The 16248-nt window shown below is 54.9% G+C and overlaps 5 protein-coding genes across 7 annotated transcripts in view; all 5 read right to left on the reverse strand.

Annotated features, from left to right (window-relative positions):
- Positions 1 to 3873, reverse strand: part of Tnxb (tenascin XB) — a 51635-nt gene extending 47762 nt beyond the window's left edge. For all 3 annotated transcript variants that reach the window (XM_041634356.1, XM_041634355.1, XM_041634359.1), the window contains exons 1-3: positions 3490 to 3873; positions 1391 to 3229; positions 861 to 976 (exon numbers count right to left, since the gene is read on the reverse strand). In XM_041634356.1, coding sequence (XP_041490290.1) covers positions 861 to 976; positions 1391 to 3229; positions 3490 to 3865 — 2331 coding nt within the window. In that variant the 5' untranslated portion in view covers positions 3866 to 3873. The remainder of the gene's footprint in view (positions 1 to 860; positions 977 to 1390; positions 3230 to 3489) is intronic.
- The window catches only part of LOC121435313 (H-2 class I histocompatibility antigen, Q10 alpha chain-like), a 731224-nt gene that overhangs the window by 574374 nt on the left and 140602 nt on the right, over positions 1 to 16248 (reverse strand). The gene's annotated exons all lie outside the window — the stretch shown is intronic.
- Positions 1 to 16248, reverse strand: part of LOC121435272 (H-2 class I histocompatibility antigen, Q10 alpha chain-like) — a 708503-nt gene that overhangs the window by 551329 nt on the left and 140926 nt on the right. The gene's annotated exons all lie outside the window — the stretch shown is intronic.
- LOC121435270 (H-2 class I histocompatibility antigen, Q10 alpha chain-like) overlaps positions 1 to 16248 on the reverse strand; it is an 808095-nt gene that overhangs the window by 525671 nt on the left and 266176 nt on the right. The window lies entirely within an intron of this gene.
- The window catches only part of LOC121435275 (H-2 class I histocompatibility antigen, Q10 alpha chain-like), a 703994-nt gene that overhangs the window by 525671 nt on the left and 162075 nt on the right, over positions 1 to 16248 (reverse strand). The gene's annotated exons all lie outside the window — the stretch shown is intronic.

Below are 16248 nucleotides of genomic sequence, written 5' to 3' on the forward strand. Positions count from 1 at the left end.
CTAGATAGATTTCTTTGTGTAGCCTTGCCTGTCTTGAAACTTAGCTTTGAAGACCAGATTGACCTCAAACTCACAGAGATCCACCTGCCTCTGCCTCCCAGGTGCTGAGGTTAAACCTGGAGTGTTTATGTACGCTATCTGAAGGTTTTTCTCTGGGCCTCTGTGAGAGTTGCAATAAAAAGATACTTAAAGAAACACCATCAGAAACCACCTCACAGTTTGTATGGCTGCAGTTTGTATGTGGCAACTCTGAGAAAATGTCAGTGGGTCCAGAGACGGCAGTGCGTCTCCCCATTGGATCACTCTGAGAAAATGTCAGTGGGTTCAGAGACGGCAGTGCGTCTCCCCATTGGATCACTCTGAGAAAATGTCAGTGGGTCCAGAGACGGCAGTGCGACTCCCCATTGGGAAGCATGTACAAGAAGGCAGGAGGTACAGAAAATTGAAGAATCTGAAAACACAGCATTGGGGGAGGACAGATGAGGCTGAGGGTTGCCTCCGAGTGAGGTGACAACTGGGCACAGGACTCAGGAAGACCACATGTACCCCAGACGCTGGTGCCCAGCCAAGGGCAAATGGGTGTGTGCAGAATGGGGCCGACTTGGAATCAGCAGCAAAGACTAGCAGTAAGGGCCGCTGTGCACTGAGCAGCCAGGAGTAGGGATCTCACCATTAGCATTCTTGTTGCCCTGGGCCAATGTTGAGGCATCGATTGGTGCCAGGCTGGGGCAGGGTAAGAAAGCATTTAGAGCAGACTCGGACACCAGCCACTGAGTCTCATGAGTGTGACTTCTTGCACCCATGTGAGCCCACCCCCTCCCTCTTCTGCCTAAGCGGCCTCCCCCTTTGCTTCCCCTCACCGTGGGGATAAACTGGATTTCATAGGCATCCACAGGACCAGGAGCCCGGGTCCACTCTGTCCGGACTGTTGTCTCCTCCAGGAGATGCATCCTCATGTTCTGGATGGCTGGCACCTCTGTCCAGAGTGGAATAAGGAAATTGCTTAGCCTGGGGCAGAGCCATGGCTCCCCAGTCACTTGAGCCCACACAGGGAGGCACATCTTAGGTTCCCACTGCCCAAACTCAGGTTGGGAGCATTGGAAAAGGCCCAAAAGAGGCCTGGGTGCCCGTCAATTTCTCCCATGTTCTGTACATTAAAAACTCCTTAAAGACAACCCTCTGTCCAGAGAGCTAAAGGTCAGACTTCCCACTGGCGTGTGCTTATGGTTCCACTACCCCAGTGAACGGGGTCCTCCTGGTTGATACCCCCACACACACAATCTACAAGGAACAAGTCCTTCCATTCTTCCTCTAGGCCCCTAAGCCTCAGGCTTCTGCTGCCAGTATCCCTGTACCCTCCCCACTGTATGGGAGAAGGCACCTGGCTCACCTTCCCCACAGTCGTCCCCAGCATAGCCTTCTTGACAGACGCATCTGCCCTGGAGACACTCTCCCCGGCCGCGACAGTCACCTGGGCATGTCTGGATGGCACAGTCTGGGCCTCGGAAGCCCTCGACACACACACATTGGCCTGCACGGCACAGTTCCCGTGGGCCACAGCCCCCGGGGCAGGCGCTGGCAGGAGGCTCCTCTTGCCCACAGTCCTCACCACTGTAGCCGGCGTAGCACAGGCACACTCCCTGCACACAGCGCCCACGGCCACGACAATCAGCTGGGCAGGTGCGAGTGGCGCAGGCGGGGCCGGTGTAGCCTGGGTCGCACACACAGCGCCCATTCTCACAGCGGCCGCGCCGGTGGCAGTCGGCCGGGCAGGTACGGATGCTGCAGTCTTCGCCCGCGTAGCCCGCGTGGCACATGCACAAGCCATCCTGGCACACGCCCTGCTGGCTGCAGTCACGCGGGCACCGTCTCACGCCACAGTCCTCGCCCGTGTAGCCATCATCGCACACGCAGAACCCGTCCAGGCACCTGCCATGGCCCCTGCAGCCGCCGGGACAGCTGCGTGTGCTGCAGTCGTCACCCGAGTAGCCTACGTCGCACACACACACACCGTCCTCGCAGTGGCCATGTCCGCGGCAGTCCCCAGGGCACCGACGGCTCCCGCAGTCCTCGCCAGTGAAGCCCACATTGCACACGCAGCGGCCGTCCACGCAGCGCCCGCGCCCGCGACAGTCACCAGGGCAGGCGCGCGTGCCGCAGTCCCGGCCTGTGTACCCGGGCCAGCACACGCAGCGGCCGTTCTCGCAGCTTCCCCGGCCGCGACAGTCCCCGGGGCAGCTGCGCACCCCGCAGTCCTCGCCGCTGTAGCCCGCGTGGCACACGCACACGCCATCCTCGCAGCGCCCTCGGCCCCTGCAGTCCCTCGGGCAGGCGCGCGCGCTGCAGTCCGCCCCTGTATACCCGGGCCAGCACACGCAGCGGCCGTCCTCGCAGTGGCCCCTTTGGTTGCAGTCCCCGGGGCAGCTCCGCACACCGCAGTCGTCGCCGCTGTAGCCCGCATCACAGATGCATTCCCCGTCCTCGCAGCGGCCACGGCCATGGCAGTCACGCGGGCACGTCCGCGTGCTGCAGTCTTTGCCAGAGTACCCGGGCCAGCACACGCAGCGACCGTCCACGCAGCGCCCTCCCTCGCCGCAGTCCCATGGGCAGCTCCGCATGCCGCAGTCTTCACCGCTGTAGCCGGGGTCACACACGCAGCGGCCGTCCTCACAGCGGCCCCTCTGGCTGCAGCCCCGAGGGCAGTTCCGCACCCCACAATCCTCACCAGAGTAGCCGGGGTTGCAAATGCAGCGTCCGTTCTCGCATCGACCCTTCTGGTTGCAGTCCCGGGGACAGCTTCGCACCCCACAGTCCTCACCAGAGTAACCGGGGTCACACACGCAGCGCCCTTCCTCGCAGCGTCCTCTCTGGTTGCAGTTGCGAGGGCAGGAACGCTGGCTGCAGTCGGGGCCCGAGAAGCCAGGGCGACACACACACACACCCTGCACACAGCGCCCGCGCCCCTGGCAATCTCCTGGGCAAGAGGGCCAGCCACAACTGGGGCCGCTGTAGCCGGGGAAGCACACGCAGCGGCCTCGGACGCAGCGACCCTGGTCGTTGCAGTCGTCCGGACAGGTCTTGGAGGCTGAGGGCGGGGACGAGGTGGGCGTCCTAACGTCGGTGGGGTCTGAGCAGGTGGGTCCACCCCAGCCAGGCTCGCAGGAGCAGGCGCAGCGGCTCAGGTCGAAGACACCGTGGAGGCTGCAGAGGCTGCGCACGTCGGTCTGGCCTGGTGCGGGAAGGAGAAGGGGAGACCCAGCTCGTATTAGCAGATGGCCGGTAGCTTCAGAAGGCCATTTTAGCTCCTAGTTGCTTAGCGTAGATGCCCTCTTGGGAGTGTTTGGGTCGACTCTCCACGTTATAACCTTCAGTGCACACGTCACCCCTAAGGAGCAGGAAGTGCCACATTTTCTCCTTCGTACCCTAGGCACCTCTCCCATCCTGATCTTCGTCTCCCTCCCTCTGTGCCCCGCCCCCATCAGGGCTCACCCGTGCCAGCCTGAGCAGCCGTGGGACAGCACCCTCCTGAGCATTGTTCCTTGAGCCCCTTCACCAGCTCCTCCAGGATCTCCAGCCGGACCTTCAGGGCCTGCACCTCAGAAGCAGGCACCGGGGGTTCAGTGCCCGGGGGACAGCCACAGCCAGCCGAAGTGGGCAGGTTAATGCGGTGGGTGAATACCACCTGCTTCTCCCCTCCTTCCACAGTGTGCTCATACAGCTGAGAAGAAGGGCCCCCTGGCTGGGGAGGGGGCCGTGGGGCCAGGAGGGTCACATTGGACCGAGGAGAGAAAGGGCCTGCTCCGGCTCTGCCCAGCAGCACCAGGAGAGCAAGAACAGTCGTTAGGGCGCATCGAGCTGGCATCATTCAGGAAGCTGAAGAGAGAGAGGGCAAGTGTGAGAACTGACTCAGCTTGGAGGCAGTCACCGGCGCATCAACAGAGCCGGACTAGTAACAAACTCAGCTCCGGCGGATGAGAATCTGAGCCTCAAGGGTAGCCTCTCTGGGCAGATCTGGTCCGAGACTTTCTAAGTCATTTGGCCACTCTGTCTTCCCTGCTTAACCGGTTTCTGTTTGTTCCACAAGCTGGTCTTGTGTCTTCTGTATGTTTCTCTGTCTAGAATGCTCTTTCCTTGGCCCCACAGCTGGCCTCTTACAGTTGTGCCTTTAAAGGGCATAACTCCGGCCATCCTTATGTTGGGCAGAGCAGCTTGTCGTCCCCCCCCCCCCATCACAATGGCCTGCTCACACTCCTCAGGGTAGCATTTAGTGTGGCCTAGACATCTGTGTGGGTTTTGTGTTTTGTTTTTAACCTGTCTCCCACCACTAAAAGGGAGGTCCATGAGAACAGAGACCTCACCTGTCCTGGCTCGGCTGCATGTACTTGGCAGGAAAACTGGTCGGATAAAAACTTCAGCCCACACACCTGTGCCGAGGGAGTCTCGCAGATGAGGCCAAGGCCTCCCCAAGCACCTGGAGCCAGCCCCCCAGTGCCCACTGTCTGACAGACCGGCACAGGTGCGGGCACAGGTGCGTGCACAGGTGCGGGCACAGGTGCAAGGCTTCTTCAGCTCCTTGTTTCCCTCTTCTTTTTCTTCCTCTTTCTCTTCCTCCCCTCTTTGCCCTCCTCCTCCTTTTTCAACGCAGTTCTCCTGTAGCTCAGGCTAGCCTCAAATTCACTGTGTAGCCAAGGATGGCCTGAACACTTGCTCCTCCTGTCTGTGCCAGCATGAGCAGCAGACGCTACTCTGCTTGGCTCCCCATTGAGTTATAGTCCTTCGCTCTCCATTAAATCCTTCCCGTTAGCCTTTAAAAAGAAATAGGTTTATTTGTTTGTTTATGATGGGGAGCTGGGCATACCACAGAATGCCTGTGGAGGTCAAAGAATTACTTTCGGGCACCCCTGGGATCTCACTTGTTCCTCAGGCTTGGCGGGCAGCATCTTTACCCACTAAGTCATCTCTCCAGCCAGCCTACTAATTTGTTTGTTACATTTTGTTTTTTTTGAGACAGCGTTTCTCTATGTAACAGTCCTGGCTGTTCTGGAACTAGGTCTGTAGGCCAGGCTGGCCTCAGACTCACAGAGATCCACATGCCTGTCCCTCAAGTGCTGGGATTAAAGGTGTGCGCCACCACGCCCGCTCATCTTTTAATTTTTTTTTATTCTTCTCTCATACATTACATTCTGATGGTAGCTCCCCTCCCCCCACTCCTCCCAGTTCCCTCCTCACCACCTCCCCTCTGCCCCAGAGCCATCCCTCCTCCATTGTCCTTCAGAAAAGAACAGGTCTCCTAGGGATATCAGTTGAACACAACATAACAAGTTGCAATATGACTAAACCCTCATATCAAGGCTGGACAAGGCAACCCAGTAGGAGGAAAAAAGTCTCAAAAGTAATGCCTCTTAATTTTTTTAATGAGCTCAAATATCTCCAATTTAATATCTTCCTCAGAACTGTCAAATATCAAGATTTACAAAAATGCCAGGGCGCACAGGTGGAGTAGGACTCCGGAAAAGACCCATGTGTATGTGGTCATTAATGAATAACTAAGATACTATGGCAATTAAAAAGAGAAAGGGTGGGACTGGAGAGATGGGTGGGGCTTAAGAGCACTTATCACTCTTGCAGAGTACCTGGGCTGGGTTCAGTTCCCAGCACCCACATGGTGGCTCACAACCCTCTCTAACTCCAGTTCTAGGGGGTCTGATGCCCTCTTCTGGCCTCTACAGGCACTGCACACAACTGGTTCACAGACAAGGAGTCAAAACACTAGTACATACGAAGATAAATAATAACTAAATCAAATAAATAAATAAATAAATAATGTTGCATCAGTTAAAGAACCATACAGGGAAAATAGGAAGAATTGGTCCCCACCTTATATCCAAATATAGAAACTGCTGTGGCAGGGATCACAGTCCTAAATACAAGAGGGAAAGCAAAGGTTCCCATAGCAACGTAGAAGAAAACATGGGAAGAGATCTTTACGATTGGAGTAAGTGAAAATTGCTTAAGTGAGGCACACAAAACCTAACCACAGAAGAATGAACACAGTGGGCCTTGCTGGAAGTGATAACTTCACTCCCTGACTTGTGTCCTCCGTGCTGAGAATGGAACATGCCGGGCAGAGGCTCCACCACGGACTCGTGTGTCTCACTCAAGAATTGAAAACATCTGGTCATCGAATGACATCAGTAAGAAAATAAGACAATTCACAGACTGGGAGAAGCAAGTGAGGCAAACATGAAGGCGAGAGAGAGAGAGAGAGAGAGAGAGAGAGAGAGAAGGCGCTACGGCGCGTGCCTGTAAGCGCAGCGCTGAGGAGATGGGGCAATGTGGAACGCTGGCCTCCACATGTGTGTGCACGCACACAAACATACTCACGTGTACACCATTTAAGAGTGTGTGCTACTCTTGCAGAGAATCTGAATTAAGTTCCCAGCATCTGTGTTGGGCAGCTCACAACCGCCTGTAACTCCAGCTCTAGGGGTCAGATGCTCTCTTCTGAACTCTGGGCAACTGCATTCATGTGCACACACACACACACACACAACTGAAAACTAAATCTGAAATTTTAACTACAAACAAATAAACCTGGGTCCTCTGTAAGAGCAGTCATTATAACCAGGTGGTGGTGGGGCACGCCTTTAACACCAGCACTCGGGAGGCATAAACAGGTGGATCTCTGTGAGTTTGAGTTCAACCTGGTCTACAGAGCAAATTCTAGTACAGGCTCCAGCCTGGTCTACAGAGCAAAATTGCTAGAACTCTAGGATAGGCTCCAAAGCTACAGAGGGAAACCCTGTCTCAAAAAAAAAAAAAATAACAAGCAAAAAACAAAACAAAACAAAAACCAACAACAACCATTGTTTCTAACCACTGAGTGTTTTTTGGTTTTGTTCTGTTTCTTTGCCTAAACTGTTGTCATTTTTATAAAGGATCCCAGACGTTTGATCCTCCTGCCTCAGTCTCTCAAATTTTGGGATAACAGGCTCACACCACCACACACCACTGGCTGTTAACGGCTTTGTTTACATTAACTGAAAAGCAATTGAACTGGATAAATGACAGAAGAGGGAGAGACAGAACAGAATATTATGCAACAAGAAAACCTTCCTTTGTCTTTGCTACACATGACATGAATGAATTTCATGCATGTGCCAAGCAGATGCAGAAAGACAATGTCCTAAGTGCTATTATTTATGGGAGGCCTATGAACAGGCGGAGCTAAACTGTGCTCTTAGGAGACAGGACATGATTACACTTGGGGCTACTACAGACTGGAGGAGGCACGGGGCGATTCCTGGGACGTCCTGTACCTTCATCTGCACTGGGATAAACAGATGTATGTACAGCTCACTGAACTCTACACGTAGGACCTGTGTGTCAGGGTCTGAGAATTATACCCTGTGATTAAAAACAAATCCTTGCCCCACATCGCAGGCCTCCAGCCACCACACTTAACTACATTTTCCAGCCCTGTTTCCCTATTCCGCACACACGCCTCAATCCACTCCAACTGGCTTCCCCACCGTAGTCACGATCTCTAACCAACACCCCCTGTGGTCTCCCACCAAATCTAAGGGATGTCTGTCTTCATCTTCCTCAACATCTCTCAAAATCAATAATAAAGCAGTGGTGGCGCATACTTTTAATCCCAGCACTTGGGAGGTAGAAGCAGGCGGATCTCTGTGAGTTAGGGGCCAGCCTGGTCTACAAGAGCTAGTTCCAGGACAGGTTTCAAAGCTACAGAGAAACCCTGTCTTGAAAAACAACAACAACAAAAATCAATTTAAGTTAGTTGCGTCTTCCATTTTGAAACAGTCTGTGATGTCCAATATTCCACCCATGGCTCCTTCCACCGTGGGGAGCTGGGAATTGAACTCAGGTCATCTGGCTTGGCAGCAGGCACCTTGACCCACTGAGTCACCTCACCGTACACCCTCCACTGTTCTTCATTATGTACTTTAGTCTCCCTGCTCCTCACTAAACCTCTGTATCCACAGTGGCCCCTCTGTGGAGCATGCTAAACCTCTGTATCCACAGTCGCCCCTCTGTGGAGCATGCTAAACCTCTGTATCCACAGTCGCCCCTCTGTGGAGCATGCTAAACCTCTGTATCCACAGTCGCCCCTCTGTGGAGCATGCTAAACCTCTGTATCCACAGTGGCCCCTCTGTGGAGCATGCTAAACCTCTGTATCCACAGTCGCCCCTCTGTGGAGCATGCTAAACCTCTGTATCCACAGTGGCCCCTCTGTGGAGCATGCTAAACCTCAGTATCCACAGTGGCCCCTCTGTGGAGCGTGCTAAACCTCTGTATCCACAGTCGCCCCTCTGTGGAGCAGGCTTGCTCCTCACTCCAGGCTTCAGGTCTCCAGCCCACGTCACCCAGAGAGGCTGAGGCCCCATCATGATATCCTTGCAGTTCTTGCTTGTACTGTTTATGATGGTTTGTGAGCTTGTATAAAAAGGACTCTCAAGCTCGAGATGACAGAGGGTGCTACCATTTCTCTCTTTGTTTTACTGGCTGCTCTGTCTTGCATTCAGCACAGCCAATGTCCTCGGTAAGCATTTATTGACTTTAATAATGACAGTAAAATTCAGTGTAAGCCCAGGACGAGCTCTAAGGCTGGACCAAGGTCAGGGCTAGGACCACGGACAGTGTCTGGGCCTGGAAGTCTAGTAGGAACAGTAGCTGTGCTGAAGAGTCAACGACCAGGAGGAGAGGACTGGACGGCACAAGCATTTTGGAAAACAGGCAGAACATACACTGTGCAATAAAACTGAACATATACAGAGCTGCTGAGCCCACAGTGACTCCTAGGAACATAACAACATGGCAGAACCTGACACCACAGCCCTGAGGGGAACCACCAAATACAACAACACAGCAGAACCAGACACAGCAGCCCAGAGGAGAACCACCAAATACAACAACACATTAGAACTGGACACCACAGCCCCGAAGGGAACCACCAAATACAACAAGTTAGAACCAGACACAACAGCCCCAGGGGGAACCACCAAATACAACATGGCAGAACCAGACACCACAGCCCCCAGGGGAACCACCAAAGCATCTATCAGCTCTTATTGAATTAACTGTGGCTTATTCACACTGTGGAATAAAAATTCCTGAGGACTTAAAGGCCAGCCTGCTCTACAAGAACTAGTTCCTGGACAGCTAGGACTGTTACACAGAGAAACCCTGTCTTGAAAAATAAAAACAAAACAAAAACAAAAACAAAGAAAAACCAAAACAAAGTGGGATCCTGTGGATGGCTCCTAATGGAACAAGGCCAGAGAAGAAGGTGCTGGGAATCTCTAAGGAAGTCTGAGTGGGCGCGGTGGGCCACACCTGAGACCCCAGCCCTTGGGAGGCGGAGGCCGGCGGTTCTCTGTGAGCTGCAGACGGAAGTGGGTAGGAGAAAGTCTCATTTTTCACATTTTATTTCACGTGTGGACCTGACATGTCACAGTCTCAATGAGGCCTGGCCCTGGAAGGACAAGTTCTGGGAGTCCCTTCTCCCCATTCACCACAAGGGCTCCAGGAACTGAGCTCACATCATCGGGTCTGGCGGCAAGAGCCTTTGCCTGCGGAGCATCTTGCTGGCCCTTGAAGATGTTTGTGTACTCGTCCACCTACATTTTTATTAATTTTTATTAATAAACCCGGAGTTTTGCATTTCTAGGCAAATGTTCCGCCTCTGAGCACTTCCTGTGGAAACAGAAAAACCCAAACTGAGGGGGTAGGGTTTGGATCAGGAGGGGGTAGGGTTTGGACTCAGGAGGGGGTAGGGTTTGGATCAGGAGGGGGTAGGGTTTGGATCAGGAGGGGGTAGGGTTTGGATCAGGAGGGGGTAGGGTTTGGATCAGGAGGGGGTAGGGTTTGGACTCAGGAGGGGGTAGGGTTTGGATCAGGAGGGGGTAGGGTTTAGACTCAGGGTTCCTAGTTTCTTCATCCGGGTCTTTATCTGGATGTGGCTGTGGGCTCCCTACAAGTGGAGAGACAATTTGAGAAGAAAGAATGAGGCAGAGAGCAGGAAGAGGTGAGCAGGGAGCAGGACGGAGCAGGGTGGGTTCCAACTGCTGAGAAAGTTGAGCGATGCTGGCAGGTGCCCAGCGTCTAGAGCAGAGAGGCCAGAAGAGCAGGGCAGCCTGAGCACTGGGAATGTTGACCGGCCAGGAAGGAAGGGCTGTAACACCTCTCTCCCGACAGACACATTTCCTAGCTTCAGGGCCACCAGACACAACGCTCCCTGACTGGTATTGAGAGACAGAAAGGGGCCGCTCCGTTGGTGGGGTGCCCACCTAGCACAGCTCTAAGTTTGATCCCCAAAATCACATAAACCAGGTGTGGCGGCCCATGTCTGAAATCTCAGTACTTGGGAGGTCGAGGCAGAAGGACCAACAGGCCAGGGCCTGGCTCCGCTACATAGAAAATTTAAGAATAGCCTAGGTTCTGTAAGACCCCATCTCAAGGAGTAAAATAAAATAAGGAGACAAGAGAGCCAGGGAGAGGTTCTTTCCATGGGAAGTGCCTGCTCCTGGCAGAAGGCCATGAGGCAGGGCTGCCCTTCCTTGACAGCAAAGCCCTTGGTGGGAAGGGGCTCTGGCCTGCCTGTCACTCTGTGCCGAGACAGAAAATCACCCCTGCGCCAACTGTGGGGTGCATGTGTGCGCGCACACACACAAATACACGGCATAGGCAAATACAGCCCCTGCATTTGTCTGCAGACACAGATACGGGTGCACCTGTACATGAACCCTCATATCAACACAAATAAGGCAGCATTTTTTCCGATGTGTGGGCCCCTCAGGGTTGCTGCATACCTGGCCCCTGGGGGATGCCTAAGAAAGTGGATTACACTGGCGGAGAGGGCAGCTGAGTCGGAGAACTGAGCTGTAGTGGGAACGGCACAAGCGGCTGCTCTGTAAGTGGGGGGCGGAGGGTATGTACTTCCCGCTTGCTTCCTCACACCCCTGGGCCCTCTAGTTGACCAGTCTCTTCATGCAACTGGATCCTACTTCACACTCACATAGGTGATGGGGGGAGAGGGTCTCTGCAGCAGGAAAACGTACAGAAACCATACTGGCTTCTGCAGAAAGGCTGCTGAGGTTGGTCTAGAAGAGAGGTGTGACCCTCGGAGACCATGCCCCACAGTTCCTTTCCCAGGCCCTCCCCTCCCCCTCTCCTGTCACCATGTGAGCTCTCCTGTTTCCCCTCCCAACGCTTGGAAAATTCTGACCCTTCTCTTGGCACTGGGCAAGCAGAGATTTGGGTGTTTTTCGTGTCTCCCTCTCTGACTCTCTGAAATATGTTGGGGGGCCGGCCGCACCCTCTCTGCATCCTACTATACTTAGAGGACTGGCAGGGTGGGGGCGTCTTCCCAAACTGTGACTCAGTACCCTTGGTATTCAGTGTGTGGCCAACTTTGACACTTTATTCACTGGGGACCATTGGTCCTCCTGGGTGGGAGAGGACAGACTTCCATGAGGGCTGATCCAGGGATGGAGTCTGGTTCCACTCCAGTGTCACATCAACTCCCCCTGCCAGCCCCACTCCCAGCGAAGTCCAGCAGGGAGAGGTGAAAGCAGGACCCAGGACATGAGAAAACAGGGAGTCTCAGATACTGGACTGAGACAGGTTGAAAAGACGGTGCCAGTAAGAAGAGCTGGGGATCCAGGTTCCTCTTGTTTTGGGAGGAAGCAGATGGGCCATGGGAATAGAAAAATTAAGAGAAAGGATTTCCAGACCCCCAGTGGGAAAGGTCAGGGGGAAAGTGAGAGACAGGAAGATGGGTTCTGGTTCTTGCACCAATGGCCAGGGCTTGAGCAGAAGAAAGTGTGACTAATGGAGGTGCTGGGTCTCCAGGGGTTGGAGGTAGCCAGGGACAGCAGGAGGGAGGGGCTGAGATCCGGGAAGCAGGGGCGGGGCCGCAACAGCTGCTGTTTCCTAGTTGCTTCCCAGTAGTTCCCCCCAGTTCCACTTCCAGTTGTTTCTAAGCCATTAAATTCTTTCCAGGCGAGATAAGAGGCCCCGCCCGCCCCACCCGAGGCCTGTCACGTGTATTGGGGAGTGGGTGGGAAGACTCAGGCACACAGAAGCAGGGAGCCTGGAAGGGGGACCGAATGAAGACACAGCCCTGTGCCCTGTGGGGACATCACTCAGCCTCTGCAGGCTCGCTGAACCGTGAGTCATGGGTGCAGAGAACTCGCCAAGAACAAGTTACGGGATCGTCTCTGCAAGCTCTGAGCCCTTCCCATGCTCACGAGTCTTCTCTGTCCCATTTCAGCACTTCCGAAAGCCCTGCACCTCCCCAGACCTTGTTCTCAGCCCCTGTTACTCCGCACACGGTTACTTGAAAAAAATCCCCATTCTGCACAGCTTTCTCTGCCCCATCCCGACACCAGGCTCAGCAACTCCAGCTCTAGCATTCAAAACCTACAGTGCTTTCTTTCCTCCCAGTGTGCAGCTGGACAGCTCAGCCCAGCCTGGTCCTCCTTGCTGCCCCTGCCTCCTGATCAACTGTACCCTCCTGACTCCGGGAGTCCCACAGTTCCCAGGCCCTCTCAGGTACCGGCATCCCCTCCAAACCTTGGTGCATGCAACACACACCGCATTCTGCCTTAGTCTCCTGAACACCCTCCAGAGTCTGCCTGCATTTTCTCTGAGCTGAGCAGAAAGCCCCTGTCCTGGCAGGCACTCCTGCGACTCTTGCGACTGTGGAGCAGCTCAGAGGGAAACCCTTCACCGCTCACCACTCCTCTGGTCTTCCCGGAGCTCTGTTACTTACCTGGAGAGCGTGGTGGCTTGTGGTGGTTGCTACACCTCTGAACCTGCTCAGTCCCGACCCCAATAAAGGAAGTGTCTCAGGCAGGGTAAGCAGCCCTCAGCAGCCCTGGACTCTTGGGGGGGACCCTTCCCTTGTCCCTTGCAGCAGAGCCAGTACCAGGACTGTGGATCTCACAGCGGTGACAGAAAAGCAGGGAGCCCCGCAATGAGCAGGGGGGAGGAGAAGGGGAGGGCCAGCATGAGGTCAGGGAGGGGAGCGGAGATAGGGCAGGTCTTCCTACCCCTCCGGCCCCTCCCACCAGCCCCCTTCCTGTCCAGGACCAGAGTCATCTCCCCTGTACCCTCATCTCAACCTCTCTGTCCCTTATTTTACCCCCATGCCCTTCCCTACTTCACTTTTAACCTTCTCCCCACCGCAGTTTCTGAGCAACCTGGCATTCTCCATTATTCTCTCCCCACCTTTGGCCCCTTCCTTTAGCCCATTTCCCCTCTCTGCCAGCACCATTCCTCATGGTCTCCATCCCTACCGCCAAGCCCCCTTCCCCTCCTTCTTAGCTGCTGCTATGAGCTGGATCTCACCCCATTTGTTGCTCAGCACCTCTTTATTTATCCCTAAACTCCCCTTTGGTTGTGCTGTGCAGGTGCAGAGGTGGGGATGAGAGGCAACCGCACACACTCAGGCTTGAACCTCTCCAATGTAAGATCATTCCTGGGGCTCCTTGTCCCATTCCTGGGGCTCCTGACTGCACCCCTCCCTCACTCCTCCCCTCTCCTGCTTCCTCCGCTGACTTGGACTTGAGCAGCCCTTTGCTGCCCATTCTGCCCAGCCCCTCTCTGATTCCCAGCTCTGCATCTCTGCCCTGTTTTTCACTGCCCCAACTCAGCAAATTCCTAGAGGAATAGCAAGTGAGACTTGGGCACTGGCTGGGCAAAGGCTTGGCTGAACACCAGGACATCCAGTTTGGGAAAGTAGTAGTTGGGGGGGGGGGGTGGAGATTAGGAAGGAATGGTAGAAGGTCGAGAGGTTGGTATAGGGGCAAGCAAGCAGCCAGAGCTGGCAACTGACAGGTGGTGTTTAGCCAAAGGCTGCCCCAACAAGGTGCTGATGGAGATTTTCCCCAGAGGAGTATCAAAGGGAACCCCCCACCCCTCGCCCCAGGTTCTATGCTGAGGACACAGCTGTCTCTGCTCCACTGCAACTTTATCATTAAGGCTCACACACACCTCAGCCAGGTCAGGTGATGGCGAGGGGACTTGAAGGGATCCACATGTGTCTGGTGTCGCATGCAGGCTGTGGCACAAGTGTCTGCATCACAAGTCACACCTCCAGTCACAGGTATGCCTGAGAGGAAGCAGGTTGGCACAGCATGTGCCTGTGGCCACTGCCACCAGCCCCATGTGGCCGGGAACAGCAGTACACATGAGCTCCCTCACGGGTGGACCCGTGTGTCCCTGGGCCGGGGTGTGTGTGTTTTTCTCCTGGCTTTGATGGGAAGATGAAGTCAGTCTGTGGGATAGAGCTGGGCTTAGCTCTGCCTTGGCCAGAGTCCCCCAGAGCCATGAGTAGGTGATGGTCCTCAGGTCTCCCAGGGAAGTGGGGGGCAGCAGATGAGGGGGTCCTCAAATTGTGCTATGGAGAGAACAGGTGGCAGTTGAGCTCTCAATAGCTCTGAATTTTGGAGTTAAGCACAAGCAAAGGCCCATCTATGTCTTCCCTAGGTCCTGTTCCACACCTCTATTATTTGGGAAGTAGGGTCCCCATAAGTACAGTTGACCATGTAGGTGGCCAGGGGCCAGGAGACGATGGCTTGGGGGCTGGATGCTGGCGTCTTGGCACAGGAAGGCAGGGCCCCAGTCTATGAGCTTCCAGGGAAGGGACTGGAGGCAGATACAGCTGCAGGTTTGAAATCGTGGTTGTCTAGAACCACTTCCTCCTGGATCCCAGGCCCCTGGGAAGTCTGTTGTTAGGAGTGAAGGTCAACTCTGAACCCCAGGGACTGGGGGAGAGAGCCAGAGAAGCCAAGAGCCAGAGCGGGAATGGCTCCAGTAAGGTGTCCTGCGGGGCCTGCAAGGTCATGGTGCTGTCTAGAACAAGCGTGTTAGCTGTTCCCAGGATCCTGAGTCCAGGGGTCGTTGGCTCTGAGCCCCGTGTCCTTGAATGACCCTCAAAGTCCAAAGTCAGAGAAGAGGAGAGAGAGAACAAGACAAGGGCGAGTGAGGACGACTGAGGGCAGAGCCTGAAGGCACAGAGAGGCCAGAGGTGACCCGAGGAAGTGTCCCAGAGAGGCCAGGGCAGGAAACAACCTGGCTTCTGTACACAGCAGCTGAGCACAGGGCGGGCTTCCCTGCACCCTTCATGGCTTAAGAGAGAGGGCTCGTGGGTGCTGATCAGCTCTGCTAGGAATGGAGTCAGAGCCCACCCTCTCCCTCACCCCAGCAGCTCTGGAGAGCGGAAAGACTGACGATGGCAACGAATCAAATGGCTCCTTCAAGGTTCTGAGAAGGAATGGTGAAGAACTCGACTTTTGAAAGGTCTTCTTTTGTCCTCTTACTATGCAGACTCAGTGAGAAGAAACTGCCTGGGATGGGGGTGGTCACCATGCACGGTGGAGAGCTGAGTGGTACAGGGCAAGGATAGGCAACCCGGGAAGAGAAGAACACCAGAGGTTGGGAGAAGTACAAAGCCAGGGAGCAAGGGTCTGGAGCCTTCTCCCTGCCTGGAGACAACGGGTGTGGAGAGACGGGAGGGAGGACATTGCTATCTCGTGACAAAAGAAAGTCACACAATTGTTTTGCTCTCTGCTCTGGAGCGGGTGGGCGCCTGTATTTACCAGAGGGACTGAGGTCGCTGTGGCAACCACACATCTGGGCCCCGGGATCCAGATGTGCTGTATCCAGAAGCCATAGCAGAATGATGAGGCAAACACTAGGCTCCCCAGTCCTGGCCCCCGCAGCCAGGACTTCACTTCACCGAGCTTGGAGTGAAGAGCAGAGAGGAAGGAAAGCATGGAGAAAAGAAGTGCCGGGATGGGGACAGGACAAGGAGTGTTGACCGCCTAGGAGAGGACACAAAAGGGGGCAGCTGGACAGGGCCAACAGTGGTGATGTGAAGACCATGGGGCAAGACAAGGAGGCAGAGGAACTGAGGAAAACGAGGTGGGCTAAGGAGTCAAACAGAACACTTGAGTGGGGCAGAGGAGGAAGGCAGGCACGGGAGAAAGAGATGGCAGGGGCGGGATGACAGACGGGGATGAAGACTGCGAAGAAGGACCGACTAGCAAAGAGTAGAACAGGAAGCAGTGAGCCTTCGACATCGAAGTCCTGCTTAGGTCCAGAGCAACAGCGGAGCCCAGGTGGGCAGAAGGAAGGAAGCTCACGCTGGCCTGCAGGGCAGCAGCTGCGTCTGTTCCCACCTGCTGTCCTGCAACCCAGTCTCCCACTCTCCTGGGTCT

This window comes from Microtus oregoni, unplaced genomic scaffold (assembly GCF_018167655.1).
Source record: "Microtus oregoni isolate MIOR12 unplaced genomic scaffold, Mior012 000046F_ref0000063, whole genome shotgun sequence".
In the NCBI taxonomy this organism is placed as follows: Eukaryota; Metazoa; Chordata; class Mammalia; order Rodentia; family Cricetidae; genus Microtus; species Microtus oregoni.